Source organism: Triturus cristatus, chromosome 7 (genome assembly GCF_964204655.1).
Source record: "Triturus cristatus chromosome 7, aTriCri1.1, whole genome shotgun sequence".
Lineage (NCBI taxonomy): Eukaryota > Metazoa > Chordata > Amphibia > Caudata > Salamandridae > Triturus > Triturus cristatus.
The window spans coordinates 1852926218-1852943226 of record NC_140590.1 but is presented as its reverse complement, the minus strand read 5'-3'; the positions used below and the strand labels follow the sequence as shown (position 1 = coordinate 1852943226).

At 45.8% G+C, this 17009-nt stretch overlaps 1 protein-coding gene across 4 annotated transcripts in view; it reads right to left on the bottom strand.

The window, feature by feature from the left end:
* Positions 1–17009, bottom strand: part of LOC146813450 (uncharacterized) — a 130368-nt gene that overhangs the window by 76535 nt on the left and 36824 nt on the right. For all 4 annotated transcript variants that reach the window (XM_085620208.1, XM_085620207.1, XM_085620209.1 and 1 more), the window contains one exon: positions 16169–16270. In XM_085620208.1, the coding sequence (XP_085476334.1) occupies positions 16169–16270 (102 nt within the window). The remainder of the gene's footprint in view (positions 1–16168; positions 16271–17009) is intronic.

Genomic DNA, 17009 nt, shown 5'->3' with positions numbered 1-17009 from the left:
CGATCCATGCAGATGCCCAACACATGGTCAGGTAGTCATCCGGGGCCCAGGATCTCTCTCGGCGAGAGTCAGCGGGGCGACCAGTACCAGCAAGAGGAGCGATCGCACCCTGCCATAGGGCTGTAAGGCCTGCTAGAGGGGTGACTTACCCATACCTTCAGCGGATGCCGCCTTTGGGATCTCACAGGTGCTTGTCTTTGGCACCTGGGGCCTACGGGTTGAGAACAGGACTTCTGTTTCAGTGGTGGCGCAGCTCCCTTATCAGGTACACTGCGGGTGTACTGGACAACACGATGCCGCTTTAGGCTTGACTTCCTTATGGGGTCTGCAACAGAAACCATACTGGAAGATCCTCCACAACAGGGGTTGGCTCTGACTTAGTACCTGATGGCAGTCAGCTGCTTTTGTGTGTTCCTCGTGCTGGGAATACAACTGGGATTTATTTCCTGGACAGCCTCTCCTCCTGCTGGTCCAGACAGACTTAATCCCCCTCTAAGGAGACATTCAGCCTTCTAAACACTGCTCCTCAGCTTCTCCAGCAATTTGCACAGACTTCAGATGATGTCCCTATATCTCTTGGAGACTACCTGTCTCACAGGCACCTGCACTGGTTACACATTACTCCTTTAAGTACTCTGTGGAGTACTTGCATCCTTGGTCAAAAAGAAATTGGAAATGGAACAAAGAGGGATGGCTTGGCTGCCACTTCTATATTCATTTTCCAGACAGGATGTGGATCCACTGTCTAAGGTTTTGAAACCGGATTGGGGTGGTTCCTTTTTAAATGTCATTTTCTAGCTATAGCTCAGACGCAGCCTTTGTGAAAGATGATGGCTCCCACAGGAGGTAGGAAGGAGACCAGCTACAAGCAGGAGACCACACTCATTTCTGATGCGCTGTCACCGCAGGCATATGTGATCAACCCAGGACATGGTAGCGCCATCTCGGTTATGATAATGCATGCAGTGCACCCCTCCAGGTAACTTAACAGGTTCTCGGACTTAGCATTACCATGGATAGGCCTAGACCAAAGTACACAAGCTAAATTAGCATGTTAGAGTGGCCAACAGACAGTTGCAAATGCAGTGGGGTCAATCTGTCCCTATATCATACAGAGGACATTCCCGTCACAAAAAGTGTTAAAGGAAAGCTTCATACATAGGTTTGACTAGATTTTGAATTATACAGAGTTCAAACAGAGGCAAATGTCTCCTAGAAGAAGGAAAAACCTTGATGCTCTCGAAGAAATCCATAGCTAAACAGATTATTAAACAAGCATTTGCAATGCAATCAGTCTCGCATTTGGGGAATTAGAGCTATTTGAGTAGTAAATGACAGTGTCTTTTCCCATTTGTTTTGGTTTGGAGCGGATGTATGTGGTTTGGAGTGGAATTATGTGGGTTGAATTGGAATTGTTAATTGTGTGGTGTGTAGTGTATGTGTGAAGTGGAATTATGTGACATGATGAATAGATGGGGTGAGAGCTGCATAGAATACATAGGAAGGGAGATACAGACATGTAGTGTGTGCATGAAGTGGTAAATGAACTCCAAACAGAGAAGCAGAAAGAGTGTGTGAGAAAGAGAAAGAAGGGGAAAGCAGGCCACAGACGCATAAAGCGGGTGTGCCTGTGTAAGCAGAAGACGCCTTAAGAAGAGAAGGATAGCATGGCATTTTGGGACAGAAATCTTGAGAAGGCACATGAAAGAAACGGTGCTCGAAGACCTGAAGTGAACCAATGTGAGAGAGGCAGGAAGAGTGCGTGAGAGAGTACAAGAGAGAGAGAGAGAGATAGACCAGTGGGAGGGGCTCCCAGAGGGGGAAGTGAGAGGTGGACCAGTGCACAGCGTAAGGAGGTACAGGAAGATAGCTTGTGTGTACGTAAAAGCCAGTCTTCCCTGTGGGTGTATTGCACAATTTAACTTATGAGTGCTGCTGAAGCAGAGGGCTGAGGAATGTGTGCATTTTAAAGCCCCTTTAATCTCAGGGTAGGAGTAAGCATATCACTGTTGAAAGCCAAAAACAAGAAGAAATATAGAATTGAACGACCTATTAAAAAAAAATAATAAACAGAATAATATTCTTTTAAAGTTCCCTCTTACTGAACTGTAATGTTGTTATACTTCAAGAGGGAGGAAATTAAGGTGTATAAGGATAAAGGTGAACCCACTCCTCAAAAAGCAGTTGGAGGAGAAATTGTGAAAACACACCATTGAGTATGCAACTACATACATGTGAAATGGAAACAGAGCTTTATCCTGCTTAATTCAACAAAGGTTGTTACCTCAAACGAGATCCAGAGTAACAAGATTCACGTGTTAAAAACAGCTGGTGCTACTCCCAGTAATGAACGCTATGAAAAGGTATTATTAGTTGCCAACTAATGAAATCATGTACAAACCTAGGAACAGCGTAGGTGGTCGTATACTCACAACAAATGTTGAAAGTGCTAGCTCCAGTTTAAAAAGTAAAGAAGGCACCAAAGCACCTCATGCCTGCAGTAGGAGAACCTAATGAAAGAAAATAGTGCTCACAGTTTAAATAACTCGTATCATGTAACACTCAAAGTAAAGGGGCCAGTCGCCATGGGAGGTGACAAATGAAGAGGAGGCGGTACTAAGGAGGGACTAACAAGCTCATTGATGAATCAGAAGCCAGCATTTAGGACAGACAATGACACAAGCCAATGGCAAATATGGGTGGGGCTTCTATTCGCTAATCCACCACAACAGGTCTTGCAGAGCAGTGCATGCGCGCTGGCTCAGGCTCGACCTAGACCTAAAAAGGATTTTTTGAAGAGCTGTTACAGTTAGATGTTTTAACTGAGAGCTACCTGAATGAGAGAGAACTCTCAGACAGATGCAACACATACAGCAACACCACTTTTTGAAACTGAATGTTTTTATGCAAATAACAAATGCAAAATCTCTTCCATTTCAATCCACAAAAATCCTGGTGGATGACCTCTTTCCCTCCTTGAGAATGTCCATACAATCAAGTCTGGAAAACATGTACAGCGTGCATTGTAACATCATCTGTGAGCTTTCTGCCAAATGGACACTGATGCACCTGCACAGGTGTGGCCTCTTCAGAGCAAATAGGATAATCCACGCTGTGGAAATATTCAGTGTGATCAGAACAGCCACAAGTAGTGGAAACATATTCCCAGTTGGAATAATCGAGATGCAACATTTTGGCATTTTCTACAGCAGTAAAAGGGTCCCGCTGTGGCAGTTGAATCAGAGAACACGTTGTGCAGAAGTTAATTATTTAAGACCAATTTGTAGTTTTCTATGAATGATCAGTTAAGTGCATCTGCCTTGACATTGCCTACTCCTGGAAGGTGCACTACTGTTACTTGGCGATTTCTACACACCTGCTATTTCCAAATGGTCTCTCCCTTAGGAGGAAGAGCGCGTTATCTAGTTCACACTCGCTTGTACAGATAATACATTGTGATTGTTTTGTCCGTATAAGTATGCAGTTTCAGCAAATGTTTATAATACAGTGTAGGAAGCTGGCTCTGTATATACTATACCAAAGTAAGGTTTAGTGTGCACAGAGTCCAGGGGAACCCCAAAGGTAGGCAGAGGTAAAAGAAGATAATACCTTACTCTCTATTTGTGGCAGTGTGGGCGAGCAGTAAGGCTTTATCAGAGGGTAGTGCTGAGCATTTATTGTATACACTCAGGCAAGAAATTATGTCACACACTAAAAGACTGAACTCAGACAAATTTGTTTGTATAAAACTTTTTGTTATATTTATTTCCTAGAACCAAGCAAGCCTGACACAGGTAAATGGTACTTTTCAAGGCAGGTTGAACAATACAAGCAAGCTGAATGAAAATTACTTGGTTACAGGTTTGTAAATGCTTTGAATACAGTTGAATTCACTGTTAGATTACTTTTGATTACTTTATAGATTACCTTTTCTACTCAGTGTGATATGCCTAGATATCACAGTGGGACATTTCCTACAGAAAAGGTCAATAAAGCAGTTTTGATATATTTTGCAGTTTATCGTTCCACACAAACCAACTTTCAAAGAAAATCAGTCAATGCAATCCTATGGGAGGAAATGCAGTTATCGGTTTAAAGGTTTCTGGATTTAGAACCAGGGTTGCCCCAGGGTCGAGGATGCACTCTCAAAGCACCCTCAGCGGCATGTTAGTATTGTGCCTGTACGTGGAATATAATCCTTCTATGTTTGTTGGCGGAGTCTCTGCGGGTGCCCAGGGCACCACTTGCAGCTGGGGTTGCCACTAAACACTTGCAAATGGAGTATTTTAATTCATGGCCAGGTGGCTTGGCGTGAAAATGAACAAATGTGGAACTGCCGGGTAACATCTGCCCCAAAGTGTAACACGTACTCTTTCACTATGACCAAAAGATGAAATGGTTGTGTCTTTGTTTGCTTATTTGTAATTTTCATTTCTTTCTTAATTAAGGGAGGGATTGTGGGTCGACTTTGGGCAATTAGGGATTGTAAGGCGAGGGGGACACGTAACAACAATGTTGTATTTTTTTGCACGTGGTATGGAACATAACTGACACAGCTTGCAGGATACACAGGATACGTATTGTACCACCTATAGCTGCATTTCCTCACATGCACATGCACACTGAATGCCGCAACCCCATACAGGACAGGGTCACACTAGATGCTTGCGACTCCTGACATGGAATGTCAGGGGTCTGAATGATCACAGAAAACTGCGTAACATCTTGGCATATTTGAAAAGGAAAGAAGTCGACCTTGCATTACTGCAGGGGACTCACAACCTGGGTGCGCCTTACTCACAAACAAGACACTGGCGGGCCAATCCCACACTGCTGGATTCACTTCGCACTCTAGGGGTGTGCTGACATGGGTCAACCCTAAACTGGGTCTCCAGCTCGAAAAAACGTTCTGGGGTACTCCGATCCATCAGAGAAAGGCAGACCCTACTAGAAGCTAAACTTGCAAACTTAGAGTCTGACCTAGTGTGGAGCAATACTCCTGACCTACAGGAACAATTGAAGGTCACACTGGAAGAATATCACAGGATCGCTGATAGCGAGGTACAACATATGGGGAAATATGCCACGGCTAGGGTCTACGGTGAAGGCGATAGACCAGGCTCGGTACTTGCTGCCCTAGCCCGTCGCAAAGTGGAATCCGCCGCCACGCATGAGTTACTAGACGAAGTGGGCTCACTCTTAACGGACCAGGTAGACATCAATAGTCGCTTCCGTAGATACTACCAGGAACTCTATGAGACTACGGTTGACCCCGTCAGACAGTGACATCTTGCAGTATCTGGAATGCATTCAATTACCGTGGTTAACGAACGACCACAGAGAATTTTTAATGCGCCCCCTGGACCTAGCGGAGATACTCCTAGCCTAGGGTTCTATGAGGGAGGGAAGTGCCCCGGGGCAGGATGGACTAACAGTAACCTTCTACAAGGTTTTTAGCAACATTCTGATCCCTCACCCAAGTACATTATTCCAGGTGTTCCCTCACCCGAGTACATTATTCCAGGAGTTGGGAGAAACTGGGATCATGCCGCCTTCTATGCGTGAGGCATTGATCGTAACACTACTGAAGCCAGATAAGATCCCCAAAAATGCTCCTCTTATCGGCCCCTCTCCTTACTTAATGTCGATACCAAAATATTCACCAAAATACTGGCCAATCGCCTATCTTTGCTGCTCCCTCACCTGATTGGTCCAGAGCAGGCCGGCTTCATCCCAGGCTGCACGTTATTACATAATTTGAGAACGGTATTCGGAGCCTTACAACATGTGCGGCCGGAAGTTAAGGCGGCAGCGATGTTCCCCGACGCCGAAAAAGCTTTTGATCCTATCGAATGGAAGTACATGCTGGCAGTACTCCGACGTATGGGAGTGGGAGAGATCTATCTGCAATTAGTGTCGGTATTATATAATTCACCACTGGCTAGAGTGAGGACTGGCGGTACAGTTTCCTCCCTCGTCCACATATCTCATGGCACTAGACAGGGATGCCCCCTGTCCCCGCTGCTGTATGCAATTGCTGTAAAGCCCCTGTTGAGAGCTACACGCGAATACCATGGGCATAGGGGCCTACGCTTTCCCAACTATAACCTAATTGTCTCGGCCTATGCCGATGACATGTTGTTATACATTCGGGACCCAGAGGTCAACCTTTCTCCAATACTTTGCGAAGTGACACGTTTTGGTGGGCTGTCCGGCCTTAAAATAAACTGGGATAAATCACTTATTTATCCACTCACCCCAGCGACTTTGCCAACTCCCCTAGATTTCCCACTACAGTGGTCGTCGGACCCGGTCTGGTACCTAGGGATACAAATTCATTCTGATGCGGATCAGGTGATTAAGGCTAATTATGGCAGGGCCATTACCAAATTGGGCGACGATATAGACAGATGGATTCGACTTCCCCTCTCGCTGGTTGGTAGAATCTCTCTAATGAAAATGATTGTCCTTCCCCGCTTCCTTTTCCTATTTATCAACATACCTATATTTGTCCCCCAGCATATGTTTCGCGAGTTACGCACATTGCTGTGCAAATTGGCTTGGGCGGGTAAGACTCCACACGTTGCATTCAATATACTTACAAAGCCCTACTCCGCCTCTGGCCTGGGTGCCCCTGTCTTAGAATTATATTATCGTATAGCGCAGGCTTCACACTCCCACTCCTGGATACACGGCCCGCCCGATCTCCCACACCTTCAGATAGAAAAAGTGGTGGCTCTCCCGGACCAGTTGCCTCGCCTGTTGACCCAACCACCAATAAGCTGCTGCGGTGTCCTAGACTCAGTAAACTCTATAGTACACGCCTGGCACACCATATTGAAATTGCACGCTGGTTCCCAAATATACTCGCCTTTGTTACGTGTGGAGTGGTGCCAGTGCCTTCAACTCAGTTCCGAACAAGGTGCTCTTCGTGCACTTGACTCTTTGCGTATTCACGACATGGGTGACCTGTTCAAAGATGGGAGGGCACGATCCTGGGAAGACGTGGTTGCGGGTATGGAGTCCCCCTCTGTACAAATGCAATTCAATTTTTTCAGACTACGCCACACCTTACGTGCGTTATTAGGAGAGGAGCTACTGGAACCCCTGGAGCTCCCAGCTTTGTCTATACTGCTCCGCAATAAATCTCCCGTGAAACTGGTCTCCAGTCTTTATGCTTCGGTACAAACTATTATCAACACCTCATACACCAAAGCGAGATTGGCCTGGCAAACAGAGCTTGGCACCCCACTCACTGATGAGATCTGGCACTACTGTTCGGAGGTTACCCAAAAGATCTCCCTTAATGGCTGACATAGATTAGTTCACTTCAAGTTTTTACATAGAGTACATTACACGCCGCGGCGATTATTCAGATATGGGTTGCGTGACACTGATCAATGTGACAGATGCAACATGCCTGGTGCTGTTTTTTTTCCACATCGCCTGGCAATGTCCCCCTGTAGCAACATATTGGAGACACATTTTACAGTCTTTAAACATCATAGTGGGATTGTCGCTCACTCCCGACCCCTTGTTGGCATTACTGGGATGCACAAAACCGCTCTGTAAGGGTGTCAGGAAGCTAGTCGCCATGGGGCTTTTGCTGGCGAAATGCAGAATAGCTATTCGCTGGATGCGGGCACCTACCCCTACTGTTGCAGAATGGGAAAAAGATTTGTTGTTTTGTAATACCTAATATGGTGTGTACAGTGAGCTGTTACCCCCTAGTAATAGGCCGAAAAGTTGACACACAATATCAACTAGCACGGCAGAGTGGAGACGACGACCAAGATTAAAGGCTCCTACTGCACTGGGTTTGTCCAATAATACAGTCGAGTCTGCTGTGCATGCGGGCCATGTCCCAACATCATTTCATCAGTCATGCGGGATTTATAGTTGACTATGTTACTTGCTGTAAGCGCAGTTGATGTGACTTCAGGAATTTGATTAATTTTCTTCTCTGACTCCCGTCATTGCTCAATGCTGTGCTGTGTATTCGTTTATATCGTGATCTCTACTGAATATCTCTGTAATCAACTTATGTGGTTTTCTTTGCGCATGCCAAGATAAATGTTAGAATTGGTTTCCTTTTTCATTTTGTGAATGCAGAAGTCTCTTTTTGAAAGAGAAAAAAAAAAAAATTAAATTAAAAAAAAGCACCCTCAGCGGCACTATGGCGGACGAATGCAGTGTTATCCAATAGGGGATAGGGGGCCTCCGGTTGGTGGCTGCCCACGAGCAGACCACAAGGGTGTGGGAGCAAGGATCCTGGTGTTAGGCTCAGGGCAAAGAGGGATCAGATTTAGCTCACAAGGTGCACCCACAGCGATACAGGGGCGGCCGGGTGCAGTGTGCTGTTTTGGCGTTGGGTGCCCTGTTTGCTTCAATGAGGATTCTACGGTTGTAACAAACTCTGCCGGCTCAGGGACGAAGATCTTCTGGAGGTGACTACCGGTTGGAGAGGAAATTTGGGATGCCTGGGAATGTTAAAACACTGTCGGTTGGGCCACCCAAGGCCGTGGGACGTTGGGTGCAGGGGCATCTTTAGGCGCCAGGTTTTTCTTACCGGCTTCGGTAGCGGTCAGGTGAATCGTCTGGTAAAGGGGCTGCAGGCGTTGTTTGGAGATTCGAGGCCGGTCAGAGATTGGAAGATCCCAGGTCAGGTTTGCCGGGGAGACCTCATCGTGGTGTTGGGCTACTCGAACTAGGGCCGTGGGCATTGGGTGCAGAGTGGTGCAGACCTGCGGTTTTGGCCAGAGCTCATGGGAGACAAAGTCTAGGTTTCGAAAGGCAGGGCAGGTCCTTCTGGTTCTTGGGGGCTGCTGGCTGCAGAACACGCCAGGATTTTGCTGGAGCAGGTTTGAAGGGGGGGGGGGGGATCAGGTCATTAGAGCTGGGGCCAAGTCAGTGGGAATCCTCCTCTTCTTAAATCAGCATGGCTTCTTTGGTCCTTCTTCGCTCTTCTTGTCTGAAGAGGCAAGGTTTGGAGTTGCCCCTAAATACTAGATTTTGAGGTGCTACAGGTAGGTACAGGTCGGGACCAATAGGTCCCTTCTTCGGGAGGGGGGTGGCACACCCCCTTTTATGCCACCCTCCAGTGGGAGTGGGGAATAAGCCACACTCTGGTTGGCTGGGTCCCCCCATCTGCAAGAGGGGGGGGACTGAGAGTTGTGCCACACCTCGCCTCCCCCACCTGAGGGGTGGGGTTGGCAAAGGTGGGCACACCTCTCCTCCTAACTTGGTGTTCCTGCCAATTTTCCCACCCAAAGTGGGCCAGAACCGGTGGGGGCCGGTTGGTGGAAGCAGCAAGTGGCCTGGAGAAGCTCACAAACGCTGCAAACCTTTGAAGCTTCCCCTTCGTGGGCCTAGCCCATCCTGGGGGAGGAGGCTTGACACCTCGTCCCAAGATGTGCATTGTTTCAGGACCCAGAGAGCGCCAGGCTCTCAATTCAGGGGTCCAGAAACATATCTAGTTGTGGCCGCTGGCGAGCAGCCACTCAGCCAGGCCATTAGACTTAGGTTGTTTTTCAGGGGGCATCTCTTAAGATGCCCTCTGAGTGCATTTTTCATTAAATCCCACACTAGCAACAGCGTGGGTTTAATGTGCTGAGAAGTTTGATACCAAACTTCCCAGTTTTCAGTAAAGCCATTTTGGTTTTGTGGAGTTCGTAATGACAAGCTCCCAGCACTATATACTCTTTATGGCATTACTGCACTTACAATGTCTAAGAAATGACTTAGACACTGTAGGGGTACAGGGCTCATGCACCAGTACCCTCACCACTGGTATAATGCACCCAGCTAGAGGGGTGACTGATCTATACCATAGGTAGTGGATTGTAGACATGGCACACAGGGATGTGTGCCATGTCGCCTCTTCACTTTGTTCTGCACCAAAACACGCAGCCTGCAAGGGCAGTGTGTGTGTGTAAAGGCACAAGGCCTCCAAGGGTGGCACAATAAGTGCAGCAGCCCTTAGTGCCCATGGTACCTTTTACAAGGGACTTACATGTGGCCAGAGAGTTGCTAATTGGGTTTTGCAACAGTACAGTTTAAGGAAAGAACATAGGCCCTGGGTACCTGATTAGCAGGAACCTAGGGCACCCTTAGTCAAAGTACATCAACAGTTTGGCAAAAAGTGGGGGCAACCATTCAGTAAGGGGCACTTTCCTACACACAGGGACTTTTGTTTTTTAGACTTAGTGCCTTGTACGTTCAGGTTCTCCATATGGGCTACTAAGTCGATTAATGAGGCATCTCTATATTTTTTACGGAGCGAGAGACTGAAGAAAAGCCACTCCAATGAGAATATTTTCAGCTAGCACCACCAAGCAAAAAGGTTCAATGCTGCTGGGGGCAAGGATATTTTGTCTTATTAAATGTCTTGAAACTGGTTCCAAAGCTTTTCCAGGCTTTGCTATAATGAACAAGTTAAAAGGGCATGCAGCACGATGGAATTCATTATGCCATGGAGACCAGAAGTGAAGACATTTGAGGGACCTTGTGATGGGTCATTCTTTGCAGAGTTTACCACTTCTATCGAAGAAAACACAGTCTCTCCTCTGTTGGAAACACGTTTGCCTTTCAGGTGTCCAGAGTGGTTCCTACTGGATGCTTGGAATGGAGGTAGATATGTCCTTGCTGAAAGCTCATGCAAATGAGACGCTAAAGAAGAGATGCTGTTGTTCCTAAGTCCTCAAATGCTTTTTTTTTGCCAAAGACTGAAAATACTTTTAGTAGCCATTCATCTAGGAGCGTGCGGATGAAAATTAAAATGTTAATCAAATGTGCCACTATTATAGCTATGCCTTTTGAGAAAGTTGAAGGAACTTGTTTGTACTGCTGATTGGTGTCCACCACAAATCTAAGGAACTTCCAGTGTCTTGGAGCCATTGCAGTATGGATATCTATGTCTCGAGGGTCGAAGGTGTACATCCAATCTACTTGAAGTAAGTGTGATAAAATGTAATGGAGAGCTAGAACCTAGTAGAATATTTGGAGGCCGAACCTCAATGAACGGCTATTTTGCACAATATTCAGCAAACCTGTCTTCATGATTTTATATGCTTTGGAAGACATTTTGAAAGGTTTCCCCATACCAGAGTACACAATGGGGGAGAAGAGGGCAGACTTTCCTTTCCTCTGTGCATCCTCGTAAAAAAAAAAAAAACAAGCATTGGCATAGCCAATAGGTCTCGCCTTTGGGACCTTTTAAGTGTTTAGCCATGCAACAGTTGATGTTGTTGCACCAAGGATATTGTATCGCATTTGCGAGAGTTTATGCTATTGGCATTGTAAATGACAATGCCTCTTATTTATTTGTTTCAAAAACCAACACATTAATAAAAGGCAATGTAATCTACAATGCCAATAGCTCAAACTCTAATAAATGCGAGACCTATTGCATTGCAAATGCTTGTTTTCTTAAGGCGGTTGGTGGGTGTAGGGAGAATACGCAAGATGGATAATGAGGGGGTAGCAGGGTAATGGCAAAACTGGCGGGTGGAGGTTAATTGGGGAGGTGGTGAGGAATTGAGAAAAATGGGGAATAAGCAACACTGCCAGAAATGGCAGGGGGTGGGAAGGGAATAAGCAACAGAGCCTTAAGGGGAAAAACCAACACAGATAGAGGCGGGAGAGGAAGAAGCAACAAAGATGGGGGTGAGAGCAGAAGAAGTAACAGACGAGAGTGGGAGGGAAAGATATAATAGGGACGGGGCGGGAGGATGAAGCAGCACAGACGGGGAGGGGAAGAAGCAGCACGGATGGGGGTGGGAAGGGAAGAAGCAACACGGACAGAAGAAAGAAAACAGATAAAAAATAGGACCTCAATCATAGCACAAGCAGCAAAAGGACCATAATCCAGATGAAGCAACCAGTTCTTGTTCTGTGCTCAAGCCGAAAGAGTTAAACCGGCTCACGCTGCCCGATTAGAAGGCAGCAAATAATGACAGTGACGCCCACCATCACTCATTTGCTAAGATATGGGCAAGCTACATGCCCCTTGCTAAACACAATATCCCTCGCAAGCGAGAGCATACGCTAGTGCATGCTCAAGCAGGTGGGACTTAAAAAAGTGACAGACATATGGCTACAAATTTTCCCGCAAAGCACTACCACTGCAGCCACAGAAACAAGATGGCATCCGTCAACAGTGAACGCAAACAATCTAAAGCCATTAGCGACTATTTTTCTGTGATAGATTATGGTGCCTCTCAATTTCACCTCAAAACAGGTTTGAAAAATGTGCACATCCGTTTGAAGGAAATGAAAACCTGGATGTGATATGTATTGTAATTTTGAAACAACATGGAAAGAGGCTGATGATAGATGATGTCAAATGGGTTATATAGAGATGTTATAGATACCAAAAATTACATGCGCTATTACCTAATAAGACAACCCTGACTTCGGTCTATCACGAGGGATAAAGTACATTGTTTTCCTGAAAATTAGCACAATTACCATTCAGTGCACCCGCCTACATATGAACTGAGGTATGTATATATTTGGGACAGCTCTGTGGCAGCTGGTAGAGGAGTAAACCCTGCAATGAGCTACAGAGAAAAGCCATTACTTTCACTAAATTGGAAAACATGGGGTATGGCATCTCAATTCCAGCAGTCTGTGCTGCAGAACAGCGGCGCAGTGGTCATGCAAGGAAGCACCGGTGTCCAGAAGACGATTGCTATGCGTTACACGAGCCAGGAGGGTCTCATAAGCTAAGGGGAGTTCGACGGACTTCGAGTGAAATTATCGATAAGCAGTAAAAATCACACGTCTGCAACTGTTGCCCGATGGGATTGAGAGACTCATTATACAGGTTCGACTGATCGAATTCACACCAGTAATCGCTTGCAGAAATACATTCAAATTGCTTTAGGAACCAGGGGGTCGGCCTGTGTAAAGTGATCAATGGGAAATAGTCCATTTTACAGCACAAGTGGATTCTGTTTTTGTAACGTGTGGCCACAGAAACGCACCCCGATGCTTTAATCGCATCAGTTTTAGGTGACCTGCACACAAAATTGCTAATTTTACTCCTTGTTGAACATTTTCAGTAAAATGAATTTCACAGTATTAAGGAATGCAAAATGGCTTTAAAAAAAAGTATTAAAGCGTAAATAATTGACTGTCTTCTCCAAAGTGATCGCGATGACGCGCTCTGTGCTCAGCACGCGAGGGATGCGCGCGCAGCTGCGTTGATTGCAGAGGTGGAGCGAGGCGAGCGCGCTTGTGTGCGTAACCGAAAGCTGGTGGCCGGCAACAGCCTGTGGAAGCATTTCCAAAAGCCACACTGGCTAAATGTCTCGCAGAGCAGCGCATGCGCTGACTCAGCGAGACCTAAAAAGCAATGGCACTGCTGCTGGTCTCGTCATACGGATGGCGCATTTATGCGTTAGGACTTGGATGCGCGGGAAACATCTTTAACAACGTAGGACCTTTAAAATACAGTCAGTACCATGACTGCGATGTTACCACAAGTTCCATTACAAAGCAAGTTATTACAACAACTTGCTTTAGGGAATGCAGTGTTGGACTGGTGTTGGATTTTAAGTCCACCACCATCCCTACTGATACACCGACTGGAGTTGGAATAGTAATTTAAACTATTCAAAGTCCAGCGCTTCCCTAAAGCAAGTCGTTGTAATGACTCGCGTTGTAATGGAACTCGTGTTAACGACACAGTCGTGGTATTGACTGCATTGTTAAGCCACGTGTGGTTTTGGCTTACGTGGTAACAGATGCTTTTCGTGTGCACGGATGTGTCACCACGCATTTGCGGGCCTACATAATGAGGTGCCTGTCATTTTATTTTGTTTTATTTACCAATCTAAAATCATGGACGCCAACTAGATAGGTAACATTTAGAAAAATTTAATTTTACATGTGCATAAGTGCTTATCTTGTTGCAGAATGCCCGGCAACAAATGCAGGTTTTGAGCTCTCCCCAAAAAGTGCACTTTAAAACAAGTATTGGCAAAGCCAACAGGTCTCACCCGAGAGAGATATTAGTCTTGAAACATATTTGTAGCTATGCTGTCTGCTGTGCAGCATGTCTGAGAAGATTTTGTTTTTAAGCGCTATGAACCGGACATCGCTAATGCAGTTTTTGGTAGGAGGGGCTGGGGAAGCAAGTCAACAACAGAAGGAGAGTGGGAGGGGATGACGAGACAGGCTAACAATTGAGGGTGTGTGGAAGGAGCTAGGGAAGCAAGCTAACAACAGAGAGAGAGTCGGAGGGGCTGATGAGGCAGGCTAACAAGTGAGGGTGTGTGGAAGGAGCTAGGGAAGCAAGCTAACAACAGTAGGTGGGCATGAGGGGACGGAGAAGCCAGCTAACAATCGAGGGTGGACTACAGGTGCTGAGAAAACACACGGACAAGAGTGGAAATTGGGAGGGGTTGTGGAAGCAACCGGACAATGGAGGGTCTGCGTGCGGGGCTGGAGAAGCAAATGGACAATGGAGGATGGTGGGGAAGCAAGAAGGCAAAGTGGATGAGCGAGACAGCTGGAAAACACATGCTCTTGTAGAGTGCTTAAACAAAAAGGAAAACGTAGCACCTGAAAAACGAGCAGTGGAAGGACACAAGGAATGCATCCATGCTCCAGGGGAGAGACAAACACAAGAAGAGGAAGGAAAGCCGATGGAAGCTGTTGAATCAGAAGCAAGCAAAGGAGAGTGACAATGTGGTAAGTAATGTGTGGTCTGCAAGCCACTGTAAGATAACAATACGTTTTGCAACAAACAGCCCATGTGCCCTCTTAGGCAAGACCTAAAATATGAAAATGCGGAAGAGGAGGGGTGGGGCAACGGAACTGTGGGTGAGGAAGTAACACGTGGGGGGGGGGGGGACGGAAAATGGAATAAATATAAAGCCAAATATAAATGTATGGTTTTATATTTATTATGGGGATAATAATACACAAGAGAGACAGCAACACAGAGCACAGTGGGAGAGTTTAGTGGGGAGAAGCACACTAGAGAGAGAAAGCAGGACATGAAGGAGAAGGCAACAAGGAGGGGGCATTTGGCTGGGGAGAAGCACTCGAGAGAGCGAGTTTGCAAACATATGCACCCTCATAAGTACAATCATAGATTCAAACGAATGGTAAAGAAGGTATGCTCCATAGAGTGGGGACAAACACAATATGGACAAGGTAGGACTTTGAATAAAAACTGGGTCTCTAAATGTGAGCAGTGGAAGAGCACAAGTCAGCCAACTAAAAGGATGGTAAAAGGAGGCTATTCCCCATTTGCTCCAGGGGAGGGGAAAAATAGAAGAAGAGGAAGACAGGTCATTGAATAAGAAGCAAAGGTGAGCAGTGGGAGGCTGCTCTCAAACCACTATCAGTTGTTGGTATAGTCCACAGGAAGAAAGATCGAAAGGAAAAAATGCAGCAGATGCTGCTGAGTGATCTTTCGGTCCCAGGGAAAGTAGAAAGAATATGAAAATGTGTGCCATGGACTGGATTGCCTAGCAGCCCATGCTACGGCAGTGGAAGCAACTTAACATTGTTATTCATCTCATCAATAGTCTTCGAAAGAGTAAAATAAAAGCATGCCTGTAATTCGGAAGGAGCTGTGAAAGATGGAAGGCATCTGTGGGTGGACGCACTAGAGAATGCAGATAATAAACATACAAAAAGAAGGCAAAGCTTTTCAACATGGACAAGCTCTATAAGGTTTGTGAGAACTATCTGCTCATAGACTGGTCGCGAACCATGATTGCCTGTCAGAGGGGTGTCAGCTACATCCCCTCATGCTGTCTGGAAAATGAACGATAGGACACCCTAGTGGCAATTGGGCTTTAACATAATAGTGGTCTCCATTTGCTGTTAAAATGAGAAAAGGTGATGAAGACTGCCAAGACTTAATTCCACCACGACTGTTCAATACAGCTGGGGCTTTAATTCTGCTTGCGCCCGCTAGGTAACTGGCAACGAGAAAGAAAAACTGGAAGTCTAGCTAAAATATGTGGAATGGTCAACTGGCAGCATCTCTGCACGTGAAGGAAGGTTTCGAAAATAGCTTCAACAGATAAGTAAGCCAGAATGGAGATTGTGAAGTGTTGCCAACTATGATTAATGGTGCTACTAAAGGATTTGTTCCAATTGCCTTTTTCAAGTTTGTTCACTACAATCGAGATATATTTTTACTCACGTGTGGTTTCGGTCGGGCGTTTGGTTTCCTGTGGTTGAGAGTGGTCAAGAGTCTCCACATCGTGTTCTTCTTTGAGGCTGACTGAATCGATTGGTACAGTATCTGAAGATTTTTTAAAAAACACAAGAAAAATTACTGTGGAAGGGAGATTGGTCATTTTTCCCTATCGCAAAAAGACAGTTATATAATCTGAAAGATTAAACAACCATGTTAATCCGCTTTTGGGCAACCTCATTTTAGGCATTCTAAATCTAGAATTGGGTGAATAGCTAATGGGTACTTGTGTTAGCTTCAGGTGTCTGCATTAAGTCAGTCACAGGTTTGAGTGTCTGAGTCCACACACTTAAAACAACAAACTGTAATCACCCAACATCATGAAAAAGGATTCAAGGAAAATTGGGAGAACGTGCCCTGCTGCTAAATGCTTTCTAAATAAACTTTCATACGTCAGGAGGGAGCAGCTAAGCACCAGTAAATAGATCCAAGGATACAACGGGTAATGAACATGCTGGGCATCATTAAATCATTTTTTGGGGCTGGCTCAAGTTTTGCCCTGACGTGAAAAGATGCCTACAATGTTCTGCTCATCTCATCCACAGTAAAACAAACACATGGTGAAGCCAGATGGGAATGTTCCAGCCTACACTGACATCCTCATTTAAACTGTCCCTTTACTGACCTCTTGACCCATGGACTAGAAATATTAAGCTAAAACCATCAGCATCCTACCAGAGACAGATACTGAACACTTAACAAAAAGTTATCCCCAGACTGAAAAATATACTAGCGCAAAATCAGTCCTCTTAAAGACCCCACTGCACTGAAGGTGACAGACCACTAC